The 22622-nt window shown below is 44.3% G+C and overlaps 1 protein-coding gene across 1 annotated transcript in view; it reads left to right on the forward strand.

The window, feature by feature from the left end:
• The window catches only part of LOC140384791 (rifampicin phosphotransferase-like), a 123137-nt gene that overhangs the window by 62277 nt on the left and 38238 nt on the right, over positions 1 to 22622 (forward strand). The window contains exons 20-29 of the mRNA XM_072466781.1: positions 1747 to 1818; positions 3890 to 3996; positions 5103 to 5175; positions 5902 to 5997; positions 10074 to 10145; positions 10491 to 10583; positions 13386 to 13514; positions 17595 to 17679; positions 19236 to 19324; positions 21473 to 21535. Of these exons, the coding sequence (XP_072322882.1) occupies positions 1747 to 1818; positions 3890 to 3996; positions 5103 to 5175; positions 5902 to 5997; positions 10074 to 10145; positions 10491 to 10583; positions 13386 to 13514; positions 17595 to 17679; positions 19236 to 19324; positions 21473 to 21535 (879 nt within the window). The remainder of the gene's footprint in view (positions 1 to 1746; positions 1819 to 3889; positions 3997 to 5102; positions 5176 to 5901; positions 5998 to 10073; positions 10146 to 10490; positions 10584 to 13385; positions 13515 to 17594; positions 17680 to 19235; positions 19325 to 21472; positions 21536 to 22622) is intronic.

Here is a 22622-nt window from a genome sequence, read left to right on the forward strand (position 1 = left end):
CCACTATGAATGTTGCCTTTAATGAAATTGGTTTTTAGGAAGTTTTTGCAGGAAAAGTGATGGTTTAGGTGACCGTTTGTTGCACAGGGGACACAGTCCTGGTTCAGAAGTTTATGGAAATTTCCTCACTTTAATGAAAGAGTTGATTCCAAAAAAAGTTACAGAATAATGTTATTTTGCTTTTATCAACACTTGCAGGTCGATTGAATTCCTTTAGGAGGTGGTGCTGAGCTACTTAAAACTGAGTTCAGCTATCATTGCTGGTCTGGACTCGATACCAGTATGCATCCAAAACTATTTGTCTTGCAATGTTGAATTCATTCAGAATCCGTCCACTTACACAAAGTTGCAATCAGGCCCTTTGTGTATCTGGAATATGAAACAAAAAAACGGACTCAATAAAGAAACAGAAAAGCTCCAGGTCCTGCACCATTTAGTTCCGCCAGAGGCAGGGGCTGTGTAGGTGAAGGAATTATCATAGACTTATCATAGAATTTACAGTGCAGAAGGAGGTCATTCGGCCCATCGGGTCTGCACCAGCTCTTAGAAAGAGCACCCTACCCAAAGTCGACACCTCCACCCTATCCCCATAACCCAGTAACCCCACCCAACATTAAGGACAATTTTGGACACTAAGGGCAATTTATCATGGCCAATCCACCTAACCTGCACATCTTTGGACTGTGGGAGGAAACCGGAGCACCCGGAGGAAACCCACGCACACACGGGGAGGATGTGCAGACTCCGCACAGACAGTGACCCAAGATGGAATCGAACCTGGGACCCTGGAGCTGTGAAGCAATTGTGCTATCCACAATGCTATCGTGCTGCCCTAACCTGAATCTGAAGCAAAAGTGGAGTTTTGGTTTCTGTTCGGCCAACGGGGTATCATCCATTGGCCAAGAGCTGACGGCCAGTCAGAGGCCAGCAGCTGACCATTGCCGCTGATGTTGGTGGGACTGGTGGCAGTTGGCGGCAAAGCACCCATCAAAGGTCAGGGATCACCAAGGGGGACCCCAGACTAAAGGTGAATGAAGGCGGGATGGGGATTACTAAGTGTGAGTCGCAGGAAAGGGGTGTAGGAAGGTCGGAGGGGAGGGCAGGCGGAGTGGCTTTCAGCATCTTCCCGCCACCCACCTACTCGATGCGCCATCCCTCGACTTGTGCCCATCCACAAAGGACCCCCAGGCTCTACTGGGCAGTCATCCGAAGGCAGGGGGAAACTGCTGGACCTCCATTTAATTTCTGAGCCACCACTAAATTGTGGCGAGTTCATGGATAATAGGTGTCAATAGGCTCATTAATGAGCCTAATTGATATCCTGCTGCCCTGGACAGGAATCCCGTGTCAGCCCCTTCTGCACTCTGACCTAATTCGGTGCCGTTTTACCATCACTGGGCGAGTGACATGGGGTCTCTTCCATGATTAAGTGGATCCAGCAACCCACAGTGACAGGCCGTGTTAATTCCAGCCCAGTAGCTTTTCAGTATTCAAAATGTTCAGCAAGGCCCAGCTTTCATCTTTTGCATCCAAGTGTTGGATCAAGAACATGATTTTCATTCATTTAATTTAAACCCTTATTTTTATTGCAGTTGAATGTCTTGAATGATAAAATAATATTATTGGAATGAAACAAGTATGCATGAATTGAACACCAAATTAGCAACATATTTAAATCTGACTACATAATCTCTCAAAACAATTAAAAGCCATTTTGACTGAGACAATGTTGTTTTTATTCACCAGATACAGAAAGCATATGGGAACCCAAGGGATATTGAGTGGGCAATAAAAGACACAGATATTTATTTACTGCAGGTAAAAAAAAAACTGTATGTGATATGGAGGTTAAATCAGGCTAATCTATGTTATTTTTCATATATATATATATGCATTTTTCAAACTTTATTTGTCTACTAATGATTAGCATTTCCGAGGGTAGGATATTTCAGCGTCAATTGTCCCCACTTATTTCATGTATGTTCACTAAAGGTTCATGGAAAGTATGGAAACTTGGCGTCAATGGTGTCCATGACATTTTCCTGGGGTTTCTACATCCTTCTGCCCAAGTTATGGAGTTGAGCAGAGAGGGCATGTAATCGGCAAATTAACTTTAATATAAATATGTGTGAGGTGGTGTTTTTGGGCAGGAAGAATAAGGAGGTGACATATTCCTTGGAAAATACGAATCTCAATGGGGTAGCGGAGCAAGGGAATCTAGTGCTGCAGACACTCAAAATCACCAAAAGTAGTGACACGGGTCAATAAAGCTATTAGAAAAAGGCACACATAAGGTTTTATTGTGGAGGAGTAGAATGGAAAAGTAGGGAATTAAACCTGACTAGAACCATGGTCAGACCACACTTGATGTACTGTGAGAAGTTCTAGTCTCTGTATTATAAAACGGACATCGAAGCAAATAGTTGTTTGGTAGTGCAGAACTTGAGTATTGCTGGAAAAAAAACTTTTTTGTCAAAGTTTTAAATTTTGCACTCATCAGGACAGTTCACAAGAATACGAATCCAACAATTTTTCGATGTAAAAATAAACTGTTCAGGAAAAAGTTATTGTCTCCTTTGGATTTGTGTTCTTGGGAAATGTTCTGATGAGTGCATGACAAAAAGCTTCGACAAAACAACATCTCCTTTTTTTCAGCAGTACTGGTTAGAGAGGCACTAGAGAAATGCAAGAACACCAGAACTGCAATGGTGGGCGGGATTCTCCATTCCGGAGTCTAAGTTCTACCATCAATGGAGAATTGGGCCCGGTCTTCGCTGGCGCTAGGAGCGGCACGGAGGTGCGATTCACAGTCCTTAGCCATGCAAATTTATGCATGGTGGAGACCAGCCCTAATTTCATCTAATCCTTGGTATCAGGCCGTCATTTTGAGAGGGTGGTCCGACACCAGCGTCCAGCAGTAGGCCCCCGATCCCCACTACACAAATCTTGATGCCCCTGCTGACAAGAAGGGCACCCTGAACTCCTCATCAAGGACTGCTATCTCCCCACCCCCACCCCGCCCGCCCACACCACAGGAATAATGGGTCAGGCAGCTCACTGAAGAATAAATGCAGGAAGACTTTCCCTTTCGTAACATTTTTAAAAGAGCAGCTATTATAAGTGTCTGATGGCTTCTCGAAATCCCACAACACTTGAAAAGGCCTCAAATCCCCTGACACCCTTTGAAATGTTAAGCATCCATTCAATTTCACAGAGCAATACCTCAGTAGCCTGTGATTGACAACTTAATGGTTCAGACACAGCTGCTTAGGGGGTTTGCTTATTTATCTTCCTCTTCACGCTTGAATGCATCTAAAGTATACTGCTTTGATGCTAACCACAATGTTTATATTGACAGCTCCCACTTAGGTGCTTTGATGTGGTCAGATGAACAAGTGAATAATCCATTTCACCCTTTTGAATCCCAATCCCCTTGAGATAAAGACTAACATTCTATCAGTCTGCTTAATTACTTTTTGAACCTGAACATTATTTGGACTGATTTATCTACATATTCATCCAAATCCTTTTGCTTCTCCGCAGCTCCAGTATCTCAAAATTAAGAAAATATTCCAATTTGTCTTTCTAAGGTCCCTGAGGAACATGTGTTGTCACATGCTGTTAATCGGTGATTATTTTATCCCTAAACTCTGTCTCCTACCTCCCAAACAATTATCAGTGCACATCGCAAGGTTACCTCTGACACAGAAATTCTCTACAAATTATTCCAGCATTAATCACCAACTAGGAAATCTGTTCACAATCACAATGTTTTAATGTTTGAATATACAAAGAAATTACTGTCCTGAAATGATTATTCCGATGATTATTATGCTAAAGGCACAATATAAATGCAAGCTGCTGTCACATCATTATTTATTTTAATCAGGCGAGACCAGTGACGACCCTTGACATTGAATCCGAATTTGAGCTGATGCACGAGTTTGACTCCGCGTTGTGCACCAATTTTGTCTGGATGACGACCTCCAATGTGAGGTATGGAGCTGCTTCTTCATTCAAAATTTTTTTTCCAATTAAGGGGCAATTTAGCGTGGCCAATCCATCTACCCTGCACATCTTTGGGTTGTGGGGGTGAGACCCATGCAGACACGGGGAGAATGTGCAAACTCCACACGGACAGTGACCCAGAGATGGGATCGAACCCCGGTCCTCGGCGCCATGAGGCAGCAGTGCTAACCACTGTGCCAATGTGCCGCCCTGCTTCTTCATTTTATTGTTCAGCCACTCTTGCTTAATTAACTGCTGTAATTTTAATCTGGTAATTAAATGAAAATCACTTATTGTCACAAGTAGGCTTCAATGAAGTTACTGTGAAAAGCCCCTAGTCATCACATTCCGGCCTGTTCGGGGAGGCTGGTACGGGAATCGAACCGTGCTGCTGGCCTGCCTTGGTCTGCTTTTAAAGCTAGTGATTTAGCCCAGTGTGCTAAACCAGCCCGAGTTAATATCAAAGTGGAAAATCCAAACCTCAATGACTGGCCGCGATAGCTTTTGTGATTATCTACTTTCAAGTATAAAGGCCAGTTGTAATCAGAAGTAAATGAACTGGGATGCCTGCCTCAAAAGTAGAACATGCTGGACAATCTCAGCAGGTCTGGCAGCGTCTGTGGAGAGAGAAGGGAGCTAATGTTTCACGTCTGGATGACTCTTTGTCAAAGTTGACAAGGGATTGTTGGCGAATAGTTCCTGCATATTAGTGAACCTCATTTCGGCACCCCCCCCCCTCTGGTCTGCCATGTTTCACCCAAGGTTTCTGGCCTCTTTAGCAGTTTGGGCAAGTGTATGTGGGACACACACATGACAGAAAGCCTATTCCTCGTGGTTCGTCCTGCACATTTCAGCAGGGTTGTTGGGAACAAGAATGCGGGCCTATGAATTTTTAGGGCTTGTAACTCTGCATCCAGACCCTTTGTTGACAAACAGCAACACTATAAAAGATGAATTAGTGCCATACGTTGCTATATTGAGGTGGGACTATGACAATTGCAATCTAAATAAATGCTTTAATGGTGTAAAATACTGGTCTGATGTTTACCATAACAAAACCTTTGAGTGACGTATGAACGTTTTGGATGTTGCAGTGAAATGTTGCCAGGAGCTGTTACACCTCTAAGTATGAGCACCTTTATCCGTGCTGTCGACTATGCTCTTCAGGTGAGTTTAGTTGGTATGTGTAAAAGATTAGAAGCTCAATGGAATGCATTGGAAAATGTGATCAAATAAGGAAGGCCTGTTACCTAGTGTGGTTAAATATTGACTGAGTTGAAACATTTGGAAGTAAGTTATACAGTGGGTTCAGCATGGTGGAAGATAACAGCTTGGGATACTGCTCCAACAATACCTGCTGCAAAAGAAAATCTAAGAATTGAACTTTCGCCCAACACTTTAAGCTTGCGCTGAGGCAAAAGGCAGTTTCCATTCGGAGACCGATTCTCCTCCAAGAATCAATGCAATTTTTTTGAATAGACAGAACAGAATTGCGTATAATTGAATTAACATTTACAATGAGACTAGGATGTAATACTCTGGAGGCCAAGGGGGATTTCCGCAACATGACCCTGTCCACTCTTCATCGGAAGGATGATTCTAATGGGCCAGGAGTCCCATGCGACAGAGTTAAGGGGAACGAGATGGGAGGAGAAACAGAAAATAAACTGACAATTAAACATGGGCATGGTTGAGTTTTTTGTGCAAAGAAACGTTTGAACATACTTTTGTTAAGATTATTTCATGGGATGTAGTTGTTGCTGGCAAGATGAGCATTTGTTGCTCATTGTTAATTGTCCCTGGTTTGGAAAATGTTCTTCTCAAATAATATGTCACGTAGCATCAACCACAAAATGTAACAATGCAATGTTTTGTCCTGTATTATCCAACCAGGAAATAATGAGTAAATTTGGAACTGCACACCATGTATTCCCTTGTGGTTCTTCATTCATTATGACCTGCTGTGGCCATTTGTTCATCAACCTATTGGTAAGTTTTGAAGTGATAATGGGTAAAATTGTTTTTGTACTGTCCAATGCCATACTCAGTTTATGATCGTGGTTGGACTATCCAGATTCAGGGGTTGTCATTTTATGTGCATTACTGAGGAGTAATGTCAATTAACTGGAATTCCTCAATTGCATTTTTTTTCCAAATGGAAGTGTTTGTTGTGGTGATATATATCACTGTAAGTACACAAAGGGTTAATGTACATACACTACACCTAGCTAGACACTAGAGGGAACACCAGAGACATGACACACAGTCAACCAATAGGTCAGTAAGATAGGACACGACCAATGGGCAGTCACGATACACATAGAGGTGACACTACCACAGGAGGGCATTACACCAACCCATATAAAAGGACACATCACACATGCTCAGTCTCTTTCCAGTGGAAACTCTCAGTGAGTACAGACACAGGGTTGATTGAACATCACTCCCACCACATGGACTGTAGCAGACTGGTTCGTCAGTCTGAGTAGCAATAGCAGGATTAACAGTAGCGTCGAATCCAAGTAGGAGAATTGTTAATAGTTTAATAAACGTGTTAAAGCTATCTCCAAGTCTGAACCTTCCTTTGTCAGAGTGCACATCAAGGAAGCAGCTTATGCTACGTCAAGAGCATAACAAAACATTTGTCAATTCACTTCAATCGAAATTAATTGAATCAAAATTCTTTGTTACATTTTGAGATCGGAACTTTCTTACTGGATGCAAATTAAGTAAATGTAAACATTTGGCTGTAAGAAGGTTGGAGCAGCAGTTAGATTACAAACAGGAAACAATAGGTTAGGGTTAATGTGCATTGCTCAGACTGAAGAAGGGTTAACAGTGATTTATTCCAGAGGTCAAAACAGAGATTATTTTCCCTTGGATCATTTGGACCTGGGTGTAGGAAATACATTTCTGATAGTCTACGGATGACACAAAGGGAACAGGGAAACCATTCAAAAGCTTCTGGCCTGTGTTCTTGGTAGAGAGATGGAAGATGCACGAGGTAATGCATTTTGGAAGAAACATGGAATCATAGAATCCCTATAGTTCAGAAGGAGGCCATTTGGCCCCATGAATCTGCACTGGCCCACTGAAAGAACACCTCACCTAGGCCCCTCCCCTTCCCCATCCCCATAACCCCACCTAGCCTTTGGACACTCGGGGGCAATTTTATCATGGCCAATCCTCCTCACCTGCACGTCTTTGGATTGTGGGAAAAAACCGAGACCACCAAGAGGAAACCCACAGACGCAGGGAGAACGTGCAAACTCCACACAGATAGTCACGCAAGGCCTGAATGAAACCCAAGTCCCTGGCGCTGTGAGGCAGCAGTGCTAACTACTGTGCCACCCAAGTATAAACTCCGAAGAATGATCCTGAAGGATGTGAAGGAGCAAGGAGAAACTCAGTAAAACAATTAGTATAATGGGTCAGTATTCACCATTTGATCACCCATTTCCTCTCCTCTTATAGTATTACTTACCTGGAGGCAAATGAGAAGAAACAGCAAGAGGTTTGGTATCTACTGAAGCTATCCCCCCCCCCCCCCCCCCCCCCCCCCCCCGAAGCCCTTGTCAGCTTTTCCTCTATCACCGAGTAAATGTCTCCGCCTCCTCCGATCAAATAATTACTCCAGGACACAAAGAGATGCATCATAAACCGAACAACAACATCCTATAATATCATTCTTCATGCCAACTATTGTTTTCTCCGTTCATTCATCCACTGCTGATCACCGTGGTTCTAAGAGGCGCCGAGACGACCAGTTGGGATGGACTGCAATTCTCAACAAGCGACAGGACCACAGTTATATTCACCTGAGTAGGGAGATTAAAATAATTGGGTCGGCCAGGAAGCTTCATATTTGGGGTTCCAATTGACATAATGGTTTGCAGAAACGTGTATTTCTCTAGTTGCTTTAACTTAGCAAAACATGCCAAGGCAATTCAAGAGTTCCATGAAATTAAATTTGACTCTAAGCCACATGAAGTAAGTAATGGACAGGCACTGCTTGGATGCAGGCGATAGATTTTTTTTAAAATTGAAGTACCCAATTATTCACTTTTTTCCAATTAAGGGGCAATTTAGCGTGGCCAACTCGCCTAACCTGCACATCTTATGGGTTGTGGGGGTGAAACCCACGCAGACACGGGGAGAATGTGCAAACTCCACACGGACAGTGGCCCAGGGCCGGGATTCGAAGCTAGGTCCTCGGCGCCGCAGTCCCAGTGCTAACCATTGTGCCACCGTGCTACCCAGGTGTCAGATTTTAAGGGGCCACTTCAAGGAGGAATGGGAGGCATGGAGGTAGAAAGGTTCAGTGAGGGAATTCCAAAGCTTATGGCCAAAGAAGCTGGGAATCAGGGAAACGCTAGAGGCCGGAATTAGAGGGGTGTAGGTTCCTCAGAGCGTTGTGTGGCTGACGAGGTTAGAGAGAAAAGGGGGCAGGAGAGGGGGATGGGGTGGTGCCAAGGCCATGGGCAGCTTTTAAAGCAACAAGGAAAATGTTAAAATCGAGGCATCACCACACTGGGAGTTAATGTAGGTCAGAAAGCACAGGGTGATGGGCAAACCGGACATGGTGCAAATTGGAACAACACTTCCAATTACAAATGCATAAAATATACAATGAAAATAGCCTGAAGTGCTGCACTATTGAGAAAATGCTTTTTAGAAAACAAAATTTGCAATATTTTTTGGGTTCCCAGGATCCACCAATTTTGTCACTTCTGCTTTATCGTAGCTAGCGATATTTCACTAGATTTCAACTTGCTGTCACATTTCACTTCCATTAGAATATCAAGTTGAAAATCTACCTCAGGAATTACTGAAATGACATTAATACCATGTGGGTTCCCTATTGACTGTTGCTCTTTCTGAATGACAACTATTGGATCTGACTCGCAAACACCTTGAAGCGCTGATCCAGCAATACAGAAATAAGTGAAAATACTTCATAAGTGCAGGAAAGGCTGGCATGTCACCACATACTCTCTTTCTTCTGTGCCTATCCTAGAATGCCACCACCTGGAGGTTCCCCTCCAAGTCACTGACTTGGAAATATATCGCCGTTCCTTCACTGTCGCTGGGTCAAAATCCTGGAACTCCCTCCCTAACAGCATTGTGAGCGTACCTATACCACATGGGACTGCAGAGGTTCAAGACAGCAGCTCACCACCATCTTCCCAAGGGCCATTAGGGATGGGTAACAAATGCTGGCCCAGCCGGCAACATTAATTTCTTGTGAATGAACACAAAAAGCTCTTCAATACAGTCATAGAGGTCTGCAGCAATAAAAGGCCCTTCGGCCCATCACATCTGCGCCAGTCAAAATCAACCATCTAACTATTCTAATCCCATTTTCCAGCGCTTGGCCCATAGCCTTGTATGCCTTGGCGTCACAACTGCACATCTAAATGCTTCTTAAATGTTATGAGGGTCACTGTCTCCACCACCCTTTCAGGCAGCGAGTTCCAGACTCCTATTACTTTCTGGGTGAAAAAGCTTTTCTTCACGTCTCCTCTAAACCTTCTACCCCTTACCGAAAATCTGGTCATTGATCCCTCCACCAAGGGGAAAAGTCTCTTCCTGTCTACTCTATCTACGCCGCTCATAATTTTATACACCTCCAACAGGTCCATCCTCAGTCTCCTCTGCTCCAAGGAAAGCAGCCCCAGTCCATCCAATCTCTCTTCAGAATTAAAACTCCCAGGCGACATCCTGGTAAATCTCCTCTGTTCCCTTTCCAGTGCTATCACATCTCTCCTATAATGTGGATTCCAGGACTGAAACAATACTCCATGAATGCCCTGCCTTCTCAACCTTACTCCTCACCTGAGGTGTGGTGATCAAAGGGGAAAATGGCCTGTGGTCATCTGGGACTATGGCAGCTTTACTTACTTCCAGTTACTTCAGTGTGAAATCAGCAGTAGAACAACCCCATTAATGCATCATAATGCTGCCTTGAAAATTGCAATGTCACACAATATCCTCCATTAACAATCATTGTCCATGCACAATAAAGGCTCAAATGTAATTCATGGTAATATTGTTTTGTTCCCTAGACCAGCTATAAAGTAGTGGAGAGTCATCTGCTTACTGAGAAGAATGAATTTGACCTTTCTATACGGGGAAGTGTAAGTTTTGCATTACTGTAGTTTAAACTGATACTTCCGGTCACTTGTTAATGAACTGAAATGGATTTGTAGCATAACTTGTTCAAGTCATCAATAACAAAAAGCCGCTCAACTATTGAATTCAGACTTGATAAAACCTACCAGGAATCGGAAATTCAATAGAACAGCTGTTTATGACTAGCTTCCCAAATAAGATTGAACGTTTACTTTGAGAAAGAGCAAAATTTGATTGCTTTCTGTGTGATCCAGAAATGAACTGTTAATCTGTGTTGTTTTCAATACCCCATTTTCACCAGCTTTAATATTTGCTAGTGCAATTAATGCAGTATTATCTTCATTCACTAGGTGTTAAAAGAAGCCACTGTAGAAGATGCTATTTTCATTCATGGGCGAACATCCTTTTGGAGAAAAATGATGAATTCAGTGAAGGTTTTCAAGGTAGTTTGTACACATTATTGTATTTTACAGTGTCTAGCGCTGTACAGAGTAAAACCAAGTCAAGTCCCAATCCTTCATTGGAAACTACGATTGGAAGTGGTCCAGCCTGACAGATGTATCCGTTCCCTGGAACAGATTGCCAGGGTGCTTAAGTAGCTGCCTGCTGGTGATGGTGAAGCGCCAGTACAAGGTGATGAAGGCGGTATTGAAATCACCTTGACATACGGTGCTAATAGTGGAGGTCATGATGTCAGTTCACTGCGCACAATGGGATCTTTGCATGAAAGGGACTGCAAGGATGGGGTTGCATCAATGGCAGCACCAGCATGGACAAAGCATGGATGTTAATAGTGATATAACGGGTGTTCCGGTTTCCTCCCACAGTCCAAAGATGTACAGGTTAGGTGGATTGACCAAGCTAAATAACCCTTAATGTCCGAAAAAAAAGGTTAGGTGGGGGTTATGATGATAGATATGGGGCATGGGCCTTGGCGGGGGGCTCCTTCAGAGGGTTGGTGCAGACTTGATGGGCCAAATGGCCTCCTTCTGCACTGTAAAGATTCTATGATTATATGATTCGAGGAGAACTTGCCGGTGGTGGTGTTACCATGCACCTGCTGCTCTTGCCCTTCGAGATGGAAGAGGTCACTGGTACAGAAGGTGCTGTCGAAGCAGACTTGAGGAGCAGGAGCAGGTGCCAGAGTCAGAGACATCTTCACACAGTCTCACTCAAATCAGGGAGGAAAGTCACAATGCTGCTCCAGCAGACAGGAATGTGGAGCCTCACGTGTCACCTTTTGAGCCACAGTGTTTAGAGAATCAGCAGCTGAGGTGTGAACCTCTGGTGCAGTTCACTGAACCAGTGAGAGCTCTTGAATCGTGTTTCAAGGGGTCCATCACCATTGTGAGCTCCACGTTAACCCAGGGACTCAACCGCATCAGCTCTGACCATGAGAGATCGGCCAATCATGGAGAGTCATGCGCAAAAATACCGAGTGCGGATGCAAGAACATTGTGTTGGCCAAGAAAAGGAGCGAGCCTCCCTCAGTAACCTGGATCAGTCTATCCAGAGTATAAGTTCTGACATCCATGAATACATGAGGAGTTGTGTACTCTCAACAGGACAATGGCACTGCTGACCCAGTGGCTGCAGGTTTGCTGACTTCTACTCTTCCAGAAGCCAGCTACATCAACCCAACCTGAAGGTCAACCTACAGCTGTGCAAGGTCAGTGAGGAGGTCCTCAGCACCCTCATCTTCCTTCACATCCCCAACCCCTCCAACAGAGCCCTTGTCTGCTGCACGTGCCAGTGACCATACCTGCCCATGCTCCGCGCAGAGGTCACAGTCTGATGTCCCAACGGGTGCCTGCAAGACGAGGCCAGTCTTCATGCTCCTTATTGCCCTTTGGAGAGGGAAGTGGGCAGTGTCGTGTGAAGCACACTGAGATAACACGGGCTGCACCTGGATGCAGCTTTAACTGAAAGATACTCCAGACCTTGAAGTTAGTTCAATCTGATTTATTGAACCTGTCACACAGTTGGCACAGTTCTCTGTGAGTTCGACTCTCTGTTAACCTAAGTGTGATTACTCTGTCTGACTGAACCAGACTAGCTCTTAGCCACGTGCTGGAGGTGTTATGTGATATATACGCCCTGACTCACTCTGTAGATGTCCCCAGTGGAAAGAGGCGGAGTGTGAGTGCCTCCTGCCTTTTATGGTGGGAAACCACCCCCAAGTGTTCTGCCTGCTGATTGGTTATGTCCTGTTCTCTGTGTTCATTAGCTGCCTGTCTGTATCTCATTATGTGGATGTCTGCATATCATGACAGGCAGATGAGGGAGTTGGTAGCTCCTTACTATGAATGCAATTCTCAGTAGCTTCGTTCAAATTTCCAGGTGTTAATCACCTAAGCATTTATTCCATCATGGCGGAGTGCTGAAGGAGTGCTGTACTTCGGGAGCTACCACGTTTCAGATGTGATGTTGAACCAAGGCCCTGCCTGACATCTCTGGTCAATGTAAACAACTCCTATTAGGAAGAAGGGTTGGGGAGTTATTCCCAGAGATGCAGCCAATCTTTCCCTCTGGACCAACAACTGAAAGCAGATTACTGGTCATTATCACTTTGCTATTTGTGGGACCATCAGTGCTCGCAAAATTGGCTGCTGCTCCATTACAACAGGGACCACTCAAGAGAAGTACTTCATTAGCTGTGGGGCACTCAAGGAATTCCTGACATTCAGATCAGGATTTTTTTCTAAAAACCTTTTCCTTTTTAGTGTTCCCTAAACTGCTAGTTAGGCTGCACGGAGACCTTCGTACAATAGTCACTAGCTGCATAAATTCATACGTGTTGCAACTATTTCTGCCTGAAAAATAGATGGGGCTCAAAACAATTTCTGCCCCAACAGTCAGGAATAAATTTGACAGATTTCCCTGAAGTTAAAAGGTTGTGCATAATGCAGTTTTGGTCAGTTAAAAGATTCACACGTTTTATTCATAAACTGCACAAAATGCCCCAGAGATCAGATGGCGCGAAATAAAGTATCCCGATCAGGAAATGCTGAATTGCATGAATCTAAGAATGTAATCATTTATTACTACTTCCTAAAATGCTGGTAAATTATGTATATTACATTTACTTCAATCGCTGAGCTGCAATTTTCATATATCGCAAAATCAATTATTTGAAGTTAAATACCGTCAACTGTTGAATTATAACAATAAACCACTCCGGTCATTTTGACCAGTTGTTACTGAAGTTGTAAGTGTCACCGTATCTGCATTTCAATCGCTTCTAGTTTCTGCTAACGGGCAAAAGAAATGCCAGGTTTTTGGAGAAGAAACTGAAGATATATCAGGTTCCACCTGCAAACACAGCCAAATTATTTTACCGTAACATAGATCGAGAACTCCCCGAGTTTTATAAGGTAAGGGAATGTTTCTCAGTTAAATTCTTCAAATATGTGATGGAGATTGAGTGAAGACTCAATAATCCAAGCGGCGTACGAAAACTAAAGGCGAGATAAATGTGCCTGTTTGGTTTTGTTTCCTGTCGTGATAATATATTACATTTGACCATAGTTTGCACGTCATTCTTGTTAAGAAAATATATCAAGGTACAGGGGATTAAAGGAGGTAAAAGAGAATTGACTAGCAAAGCAGGCCTGAGGAGGTGCACAACCTGATTCTGTCCCTCTACTCTTATGTTCTTATCATAAATGTGGGGAACAAAGAATCTGTTGCTTTACAGGGTATTTTTTTGGAGGGAATACAGTTTGAGCACATCGAACTAGGCCAAAATACACCAATATATCTTGTTTGGACTTTCTGAATGGCCTTTATGTGGTGGAGCTTCTTTCTGTCTGCTCAAAACATGTCCATGAGAGCCAGGAGCTCCCAATCTGCAGGACTGCAGGGGGCGGCCAAGAGCAATCAGGCGCATCACCCTGCTGAACAGCAGATATAGGGCCCCACAGTGTGTGGGTGTGTGTGTGTCCGTCCAGATATTCCAGTTCAACCTGACCCACAAGGAAACAAAATAAGACGAAAATGACATAAAAACAGAAAATTCTGGAAAAATCGGCAGCTTTGGCAGCATATTTGGTGAGAGAAATGAGCGTGATTCAGCGGACTTGAAACAAAGTCAATTTGGGCCGCCTTCAGCCACCGAGTTTCAGCCCGCTATTCACTGGTACTATGCCGGATTTTGGGGCCTTGCAAAGTTTCTCCCTGCCAAGGCCACACTTTAGTCAATTTTCCTGCACCAGCAAGACTCGCCCCTTGCAGATCGGGGGGCTATTTGACCAGCAGCCCCAATTTCTGCAGCCGCCCCCCTCCCCCATTCAGGCCACTTCCACTTTCTGGACACCCTCCCTTCACTCCCCAGATTTCTTGAGGTCTCTGGGATCCCCCCTCACATGCCCTCTAATGGGCAAGGGACCCCCCCCCCCCAACCCCCCCCCCCATCCCAGGTCCGACCCCTAAAAGTACCAACCTGGCAGCCACGCACCTTGGCACTGCTAGCCTGGCACCATGGCAGAGCCTATGGCACCCTTGCAGTGACACTTGGGCACCCTGACCATGCTGGGGTGGCATTGCCAGGGTCCCATGCTGGCAGTGCCAAGGTGCCAAGGGAGTGCCAGGGTACTACCCTGCACTGTCCACAATAATCCAGGGATCTCTAATGGCCTGCAAGACCACCCCCCCCCCCCCCCCCACCCCACTCCCTCGAGATGCCAACATGCCTGGCCCAACTTTGTGGAAACCAGTACTAAACGGTCAAGCTCTCGTAGTTGCAACCGTTGACTCCCAGGCACTGGGTGAAAGTAGCTTCCAGGTATTCAAATGAATCTAATAGCTCATTTAAATATGCTGATCTCATATTCATGCAGATCACATCGAGCGGAGCGAGTCGGGTGACTCGCAATCGGCCCGGCGCGGAACCCGATTTGGGGAACACGTTGCACCTGGCTCCACACCGCTGGGTGAAACACGGTGGCTGAATTTCGCCCAAAGTTAACGTTTACAGTCTGATATGGCTCTACACCAAAACTCTTCAGGTGAAGGGCCATATTAAACTAGGAAACGTTGGGTGCGGTTTTCCCACCACATTACGCCTGACGCCTGCATGTTCCCCACTTAATGCAGGTGCCGTTTCATAGCCATTTGTTTCTCGGCGCTGCGAGCACTGGGAAACAGGCAGCTAAGCGTGCTCGCTATGGGACTTTGGTCCCTTTTAGTTGAACTGCGCCCAAGATTTTTATTAAAATTATTCTTGTCAAATCTCATTAGGTGGGATTATCTGTCAGCGGGATCCTCTGCTTCGCCGGCAACGCACTCATGCCGGCAGATATCCCGACTGCGTGGGGCTGCCCACAGTGGGAAACCCCATTGGCCGGCTGCCGGGATGGAGGATCCCGCTGCTGGCAGGGGCGTGTCGCACCAGAAATTGGATGCAGTGGGACGGAGAATCCCACCCATTGTGTTGCTTTTCCTTCTTCTGCAGCTACTGTGTCAAACTATTTCTGTTTGAGGTTTAGGGCTTGAGATTCTTAGCCATTATGACTCTACTTATCACATATTTTTAATTGCACTTGTTTTCTACATTCATTTGTTACAAGATCAGGGTCTTTGGTGAAAGCATCAACGGGCAATAGTGAACTGGCAACCTGCTTCATACCGTGACTGATAGTATTTATTTAGAATGGCATAGAGGTTACAGCACCGAAACAGGCCATTCTGGCCCTCAAGGCCTCTGCCATGTTTCTGCTCCACAAAAGACCATAAGACATAGGAGCAGAATTAGGTCACTCGGCCCATCGAGTCTGCTCCGCTATTCAACCATGGCTGATATTTTCTCATCCCCATTCTCCTGCCTTGTCCCATAACCCATGATCCCCTTATTAATCAAGAACCTATCTATCTCTGTCTTAAAGACACTCAGTGAATTGGCCTCCACAGCCTTCTGCGGCAAGGAGTTCCACAGATTCACCACCCTCTGGCTGAAGAAATTCCTCCTCATCTCTGTTTTAAAGGATCGCCCTTTAGTCTGAGATGGTGTCCTCTGGTTCTAGTTTTTCCTACAAGTGGAAACATCCTCTCCATGTCCACTCTATCCAGGCAATGCAGTATCTTGTAGTTCCAATAAGATACCCTCTCATCCTTCTAAACTCCAACGAGTACAGACCCAGAGTCATCAAACGTTCCTCATACGACAAGTTCTTCATTCCAGGGATCGTTATTGTGAACTTCCTCTGGACCCTTTCCAAGGCCAGCACATCCTTCCTTAGGTATGGGGTCCATAACTGCTCACAATACTCCAAATGGGGTCTGACCAGAGCCTTATACAGCCTCAGAAGTACATCACTGCTCTTGTATTCTAGCCCTCTTGACATGAATGCTAACCTTGCATTTGCCCTCTTAACTACTGACTGAACCTGCACATTAACCCAAAGAGAATCGTGAATAAGGATTCCCAAGTCTCTTTGTGCTTCTGCTTTCCGAAGCATTTCCCCATTTAGAAAATAGTCTATACCTAAATTCCTCCTTCCAAAGTGCATAACTTCACATTTTTCCACATTGTATTTCATTTGCCACTTCATTGCCCACTCTCCTAGCTTGTCCAAGTCCTTCTCCAGCCCCCTTACTTCCTCGATACTACCTGTCCCTCTACAGATCTTTGTATCATCTGCAAACTTCGCAACAGTGCCTTCAGTACCTTCTTCCAGATCATTAATATATATTGTTAAAAGTTGTGGTCCCAGCACAGACCCCTGAGGCACACCGCTAGTCACCGGCTGCCATCCTGAGAAAGACCCCTTTATCCCCACTCTCTGCCTTCTGCCAGTCAGCCAATCCTCTATCCATGCCAGGATCTCACCCTGAACACCATGGGCTTTTAACTTATTTAACAGTCTCCTATGCGGCACCTTGTCAAAGGCCTTCTGGAAATCTAAATAAATTACATCCACTGGTTCTCCTTTGTCTAACTTGCTTGTTACCTCTTCAAAAGCCTCCTCCCATTCTACTTTGATTTCTCTAACAGGAAATCCTTCTACTCTTTCTCTTTCTTGTACTTGTCTAACTTCATCTTAAATGCATTTGTGTTTTCTGCCTGAACCATTCCATGTGGCAGCAAGATCCACATTCTCACTATTCTCTGCACAAAGAGATTCCCCCTGAATTCCTTATTGGATTTATTGTCGATTATCTTATATTTATGACGCTGAGTTTTGGATTGCCTCACAAGAGGAAACATCTTCTCTATATCTACCTTATTAAACCCTGTCTAATTGTAAAGATCTTTATATAAATTAGGTATAATTTCTTTTTCATTGAAAGCAAGCGTGCTGCCAATTCACGATTGCTCATTCCATGCTTTCGCCCAAGACCAGTTTCACTCCAGACCCTATTCAATTTCTGCATAACTGAAGACTAATTACAATTCTGTTAGTGTTCTGTTGCTATTTGTGTGATTGTGACGACGCAGCCTTCTGATATCTTCTCAGGGTTGGATCACGTCAATCTCGGTATCAGCCAAATCTACAGTCTGGACGAATATCGTGATGCATTGTTTCCCAAAACAAAAACATAGTAAGATACAAACAAATACTTTGTCAATATGTGAGGATCTCTTGTGGTGCTGCTCAGAGATAACAGGGTCAAGGCAGAATTTCCTCTCTCGGGGAACCTGTGGTGGAAGTCCTGGAGAATTGTTCGAAATGTCAATTTTCAGATGTTTTTGCTGAAGTTGGGCAGGAGAGTGGGAGAGACCCTGTAAATTTTCCAGGCAGCATGTCATTCCCTGTGATTGCATTTTTTGTTTATTTCCCTTTCTCAATTGCCCTTTCTCCGTTACTGCTACATATATAAATATGCATATATACACATTTTTCCATTTGAATCCCACTATTTCTCACTTTCCACTGTCCACATGGCTGTCACATGCTTCTCTCATCTTTTTGTCTGGCTTTGATCTTCCTTGTCAACATTATTAACCAGGACAATGCTCATTAGCAACGCAGTTCTACTCCAACAAAGAGCCACGAGTATTTTATTCCCAGAAAGCTGCTCCACTCCCTTTAATATTCTTTCCTCGACCCATGTGGCTAACAGAGGAATATGTAGTCACTGCTTTATTCACTAACTCTGGCAGCACATTATACAACCTCAAAACTGGGCAAAATGTAATTCCTGTCCTACATCTATTACATTTACTGACCGTTGGGATTCTCTGTTACAGAATGCAGCACACCCTGCCTACGGGTTTCTCAGGAGGGTGGGGGGTCATCAATGGGAATTCCGGCGAACAGCACACCGCCTAGAAACCCATGGCTAGGGGACCGGAGAATGGTGCCCTTAATCTTTCTTGCTCCAGATTGCCCCACAATCACTGCGAGCATTCTGTTTCTATCTAGTCTTCACATCATAATTCTTGACACCCCAATCAAATCTGTTCAGAATCCAGCTTGTTCTAAAGAAGAACTGACCAACACCACCCTGAGCCAGGAAAATCTTGGGATTTGCTCAATTTAATCATACTGAGCAAGTTCAGGGAAATTTTAGATTTCCATCCTAGTTTGTGTAGCTCAATCATCATTGATTTAAACTGTGACTTGGACGTTTTACACGCCTCAGACACACATTTGTCTCGAAATTTGTTGACGCTACAGCTGATTTACAGGCAAAATCTTTGATGCCCTAACATGGTGCATCTGCGTTTTCCACACCAGAAGTGTGTGGCCCATCGTATGGCTGAAGCCTGAAGTATATTAGTGAGTAGCATTAGTCCCTTAACAAATGCAAACAGGGTATCTAACATCTGTCTCAAAACCAAAATTCTGAAATTGGCAAGTCCTAAATGCAGCTGGCACCAGGTTTCATTAAAAAAAAATACCAACCTAAACATGGAGATACAAGGGGCAGAAGTGTTTTGCCCAGCTCCACAGCAGTCCTGAAGACCATTGCTGGCCACCCACTTCTCGGATTGCTGCCGACCTATCTCCCAACCCCGAGGACCGACCTGAAGGTTCCTTAAAATTTACACCCTATCAGAGAAAGGAATAATGATGTAAAACCATTGCGTGTAATGAAAATGGTTCATCTAGAAAATGCAATGACATTCATTTCTGAGCACTATACTTCCACAGTGTACAACCCTGAAATGATGTTGGATCTCGCTGTGCTTTACAGCACATGTCCAGATGTTTTGTCTGCTGACATTCCAACATATCTGGAGGTAAGAAAAAACTATAAATAAGCAGAACCATATCAACAGCAACAAAGATTTTGAGAAAAGTGTCTGCAAGGAGCCTGAATGTCCAATCTTGAAACACATCTGTCAAGATGCCTGATATCAGGGGCTGGATTCCTCGGTTCCCCGGCTGTGTGTTTCTTGGATTCTTTACTCCCGCCGCCCGCTCGTCAATGGGATTTCCTATTGAAGCCATCCCACCGGGAATCCCAGGGGCTGGGATGCGCTGCCAGCGAGAGAAGTGAATTAAAATAGCCGGAGAATTCTGGGCCCGATTTAAAGAAAAGTGGCGAATGTGGAAATCTTAAATGTGAACAGAAAATGCACGCAGGAGTGTCAGCATTTGTTTATCATTACATCATAAGACTCCATTAGGTATATCAATGGGTTGCAATCCAATATATTTCCTGACCTGCTAACCCTATTCCGCCATCCTGGCTGTTGTAGGCAAATGGTCACGATTGTGACACGTGTTTTATTAAAAATTTCAAGAGCGAAGTTGCAGGATCTCTGCAAGTGCGCTGGGAAAATTACACCAACCAATCTGTCTGAGGAGTAGGTGATGTGCCTGCCGCACCTTCCAAGATGGCGCCGGAGCGAGGCGACTCTCTGCGAGCTCTCCCAAACAGATTCACTTTTTACTTAACCTATACTCGTTCTAATCTTTTAAATATTAACTCTAAAACTAACATTATTACTCCAGTGCTTATGTAGTTACATTGTATATGTTGTGTTGCCCTATTATGTATTTTCTTTTAGTCCCTTTTCTTCTCATGTACTTAATGATCTGTTGAGCTGCTCGCAGAAAAATACTTTTCACTGTACCTCGGTACACGTGACAATAAACAAATCCAATCCAATCCAATCCAATACATTGCGATTTTGAAAATGTTTGGAATGTTTGACGTAATTTCTGATGTACAATACACTTATCCATTAGAGCTCACAAATCTAAGACTATGTGAGCCAGGTGGTGGGGATGGGGAATAATAGGAGGGCATGTAAAAGTACAGGGAAAAATAGTTCCCTACCTGGAATATCCAGTGGCTCCGGCACTTACCTGAAGTAGCCCTATACGTTCTGGCGGGTAAGGATGGAAATCTTCTCCAAGGCCCTTTTTCACTCCTTTCAGCTTGTTCTCTATTGCCAGGTCTGAAGGAGGCAATGCAATTATTCATAGGAATCATCTGAGGGAAGTGAGAGGCAGCACATCACAGATAGAACAAAATAATAATAATCTTTATTGTCACAAGTAAGCTTCATTAACACTGCAATGAAGTTACTGTGAAAAGCCCCTAGTCGTCACATTCCGGTGCCTGTTCGGGTACACAGAGGGAGAATTCAGAATGTCCAAATTACCTAACAGCACATCTTTCGGGACTTGTGGGAGGAAACCGGAGCATCCGGAGGAAACCCACGCAGACACTGGGAGAACGTGCAGACTCCACACAGACAGTGACCAAAGAAAGAACTTGCATTACTATAACTCCCTTTCACGATCTCAGCACGTCCCAAAATATGGGCAGTATTTCAAAATTTGCAGACGACGCCAAACTTGCAGTATTCTTCAAGCGGCTATTAGATAGGTACATGGATTACGGTAGAATGATGGGGTGCAGATTAATTTGTTCTTAATCTCGGACAAACGTTCGGCACAACATCGTGGGCCGAAGGGCCTGTTCTGTGCTGTATTTTCTATGTTCTATGAACTGAGGTGAATGATGATAGGCTTCTACAGGGTATAGATAGGCTGGTGGAATGGGTAGATATATGACAGGTTAAATTTAATGCAGAAAATATGAAGTGATACATTTTTGTCACAAGAACAGGAGAGGCAATATAAAGTATAATTCTAAAATGGGTACCAGCAGTCACATGAACAGAGACCTGTAGAAGCATGTGAACACATCATTGAAGGAGGCACAGTGGTCAAAAAAGCACTTAATAAGGCATCCGGAATGCTGGGCTTCATAAATAGAGCACAAAAGGAGGAAGTTATGATGAATCTCTACAAAACACTAGTTTGCCCTCAACTAGAGGATGTGCATTTTGAGTTTGGGTAGTTTTTGAAGTTGCAATTCCTTCATTATGACTTAATTTTAACGTTTGCTGGCCTTGTTGTATTTAATTTAGGCTATTGTTGAACTGATCAAAACCCAAGGAAAGGTGAACACATTTCTGGAGATGGATACTCAGGTGAGAGACATTCATGTAGTTATGACAGACGGTCTAAGACTATACAATAATCCTGTTAATGCTTGGATGCTGACACATTCCTTTGCAGAATCAGGTCATTTCCAATGGCAACGTAAGTTTCGGGATTGATTTTATGAATTTGCACTCCAAGTCACAAATCAGGAGACCTATAAGGTGTCATGATATGCACTCATGTACAGAATGAGATACAGAAAGGCAGTGACAGACACCCAGTACAGCCAATCAACACACAGGACAGAACACAACCAATCACCAGGCAGAACACTAGAGGGTGGTCTCCACTATAAAACACACGAGGCATAAGCACTCTGCCTCTTTCCACTGATGACAACAGTGGTGGCAGTCAGGGTATATATATCAGTTAGCACCTTCTACACGTGGCTCAGAACTAGTTAGTTATAACAAGCACACTTAGATTAGTAGAGTGTCAAACCCACACCGAACTGTGTGCACTACTTAACAAGTTAAATAAGGTGTATTGAACCAACGTCACAGTTTGGAGTCTACTTTCAAGTACAACTGCATCCAGTTGCAGTCCGTGTTACCCCAGGGTGAATAACACGACATGATACCAGTAGTCTACTTTCTCTAAATCGCTTACCTCGAGTGAGTCCGTGACGACCAGCAAATGCCTTCCAGCGGCATGGAGAATATCCAGGCCCCTCCAAGCTACGGATCTCCAGCAATCTCGGCGCCAACTGGCAGGTCTTCAAGCAAAGGTTCCTTCTCTACATTGAGGCCGCAGGCTTCGAGGATGCGTCCGATGCCAGAAAGATTGCGCTGCTCCTATCAACTGCGGGGGACCAAGCCATACAGATTTTCAACTCGCTTAATTTTACCGACGGCCAGGACAAGACCAAATTCAAGACCGTTTTAGAGAAGTTCGACAGTCACTGTGAAGTCGAAACAAACGAAAGCTTTGAGCGCTATATCTTCCAGCAACGCCTTCAGGGTAAGGATGAACCTTTCCAATACTTTCTAACTCATCTCTGTATACTAGCGCAGTCCTGCAATTATGGTGACACCGCTGATTCCATCAGGGATCCGATCGTGTTTGGGGTGCACT

This window comes from Scyliorhinus torazame, chromosome 10 (genome assembly GCF_047496885.1).
Source record: "Scyliorhinus torazame isolate Kashiwa2021f chromosome 10, sScyTor2.1, whole genome shotgun sequence".
Classification (NCBI taxonomy): Eukaryota; Metazoa; Chordata; class Chondrichthyes; order Carcharhiniformes; family Scyliorhinidae; genus Scyliorhinus; species Scyliorhinus torazame.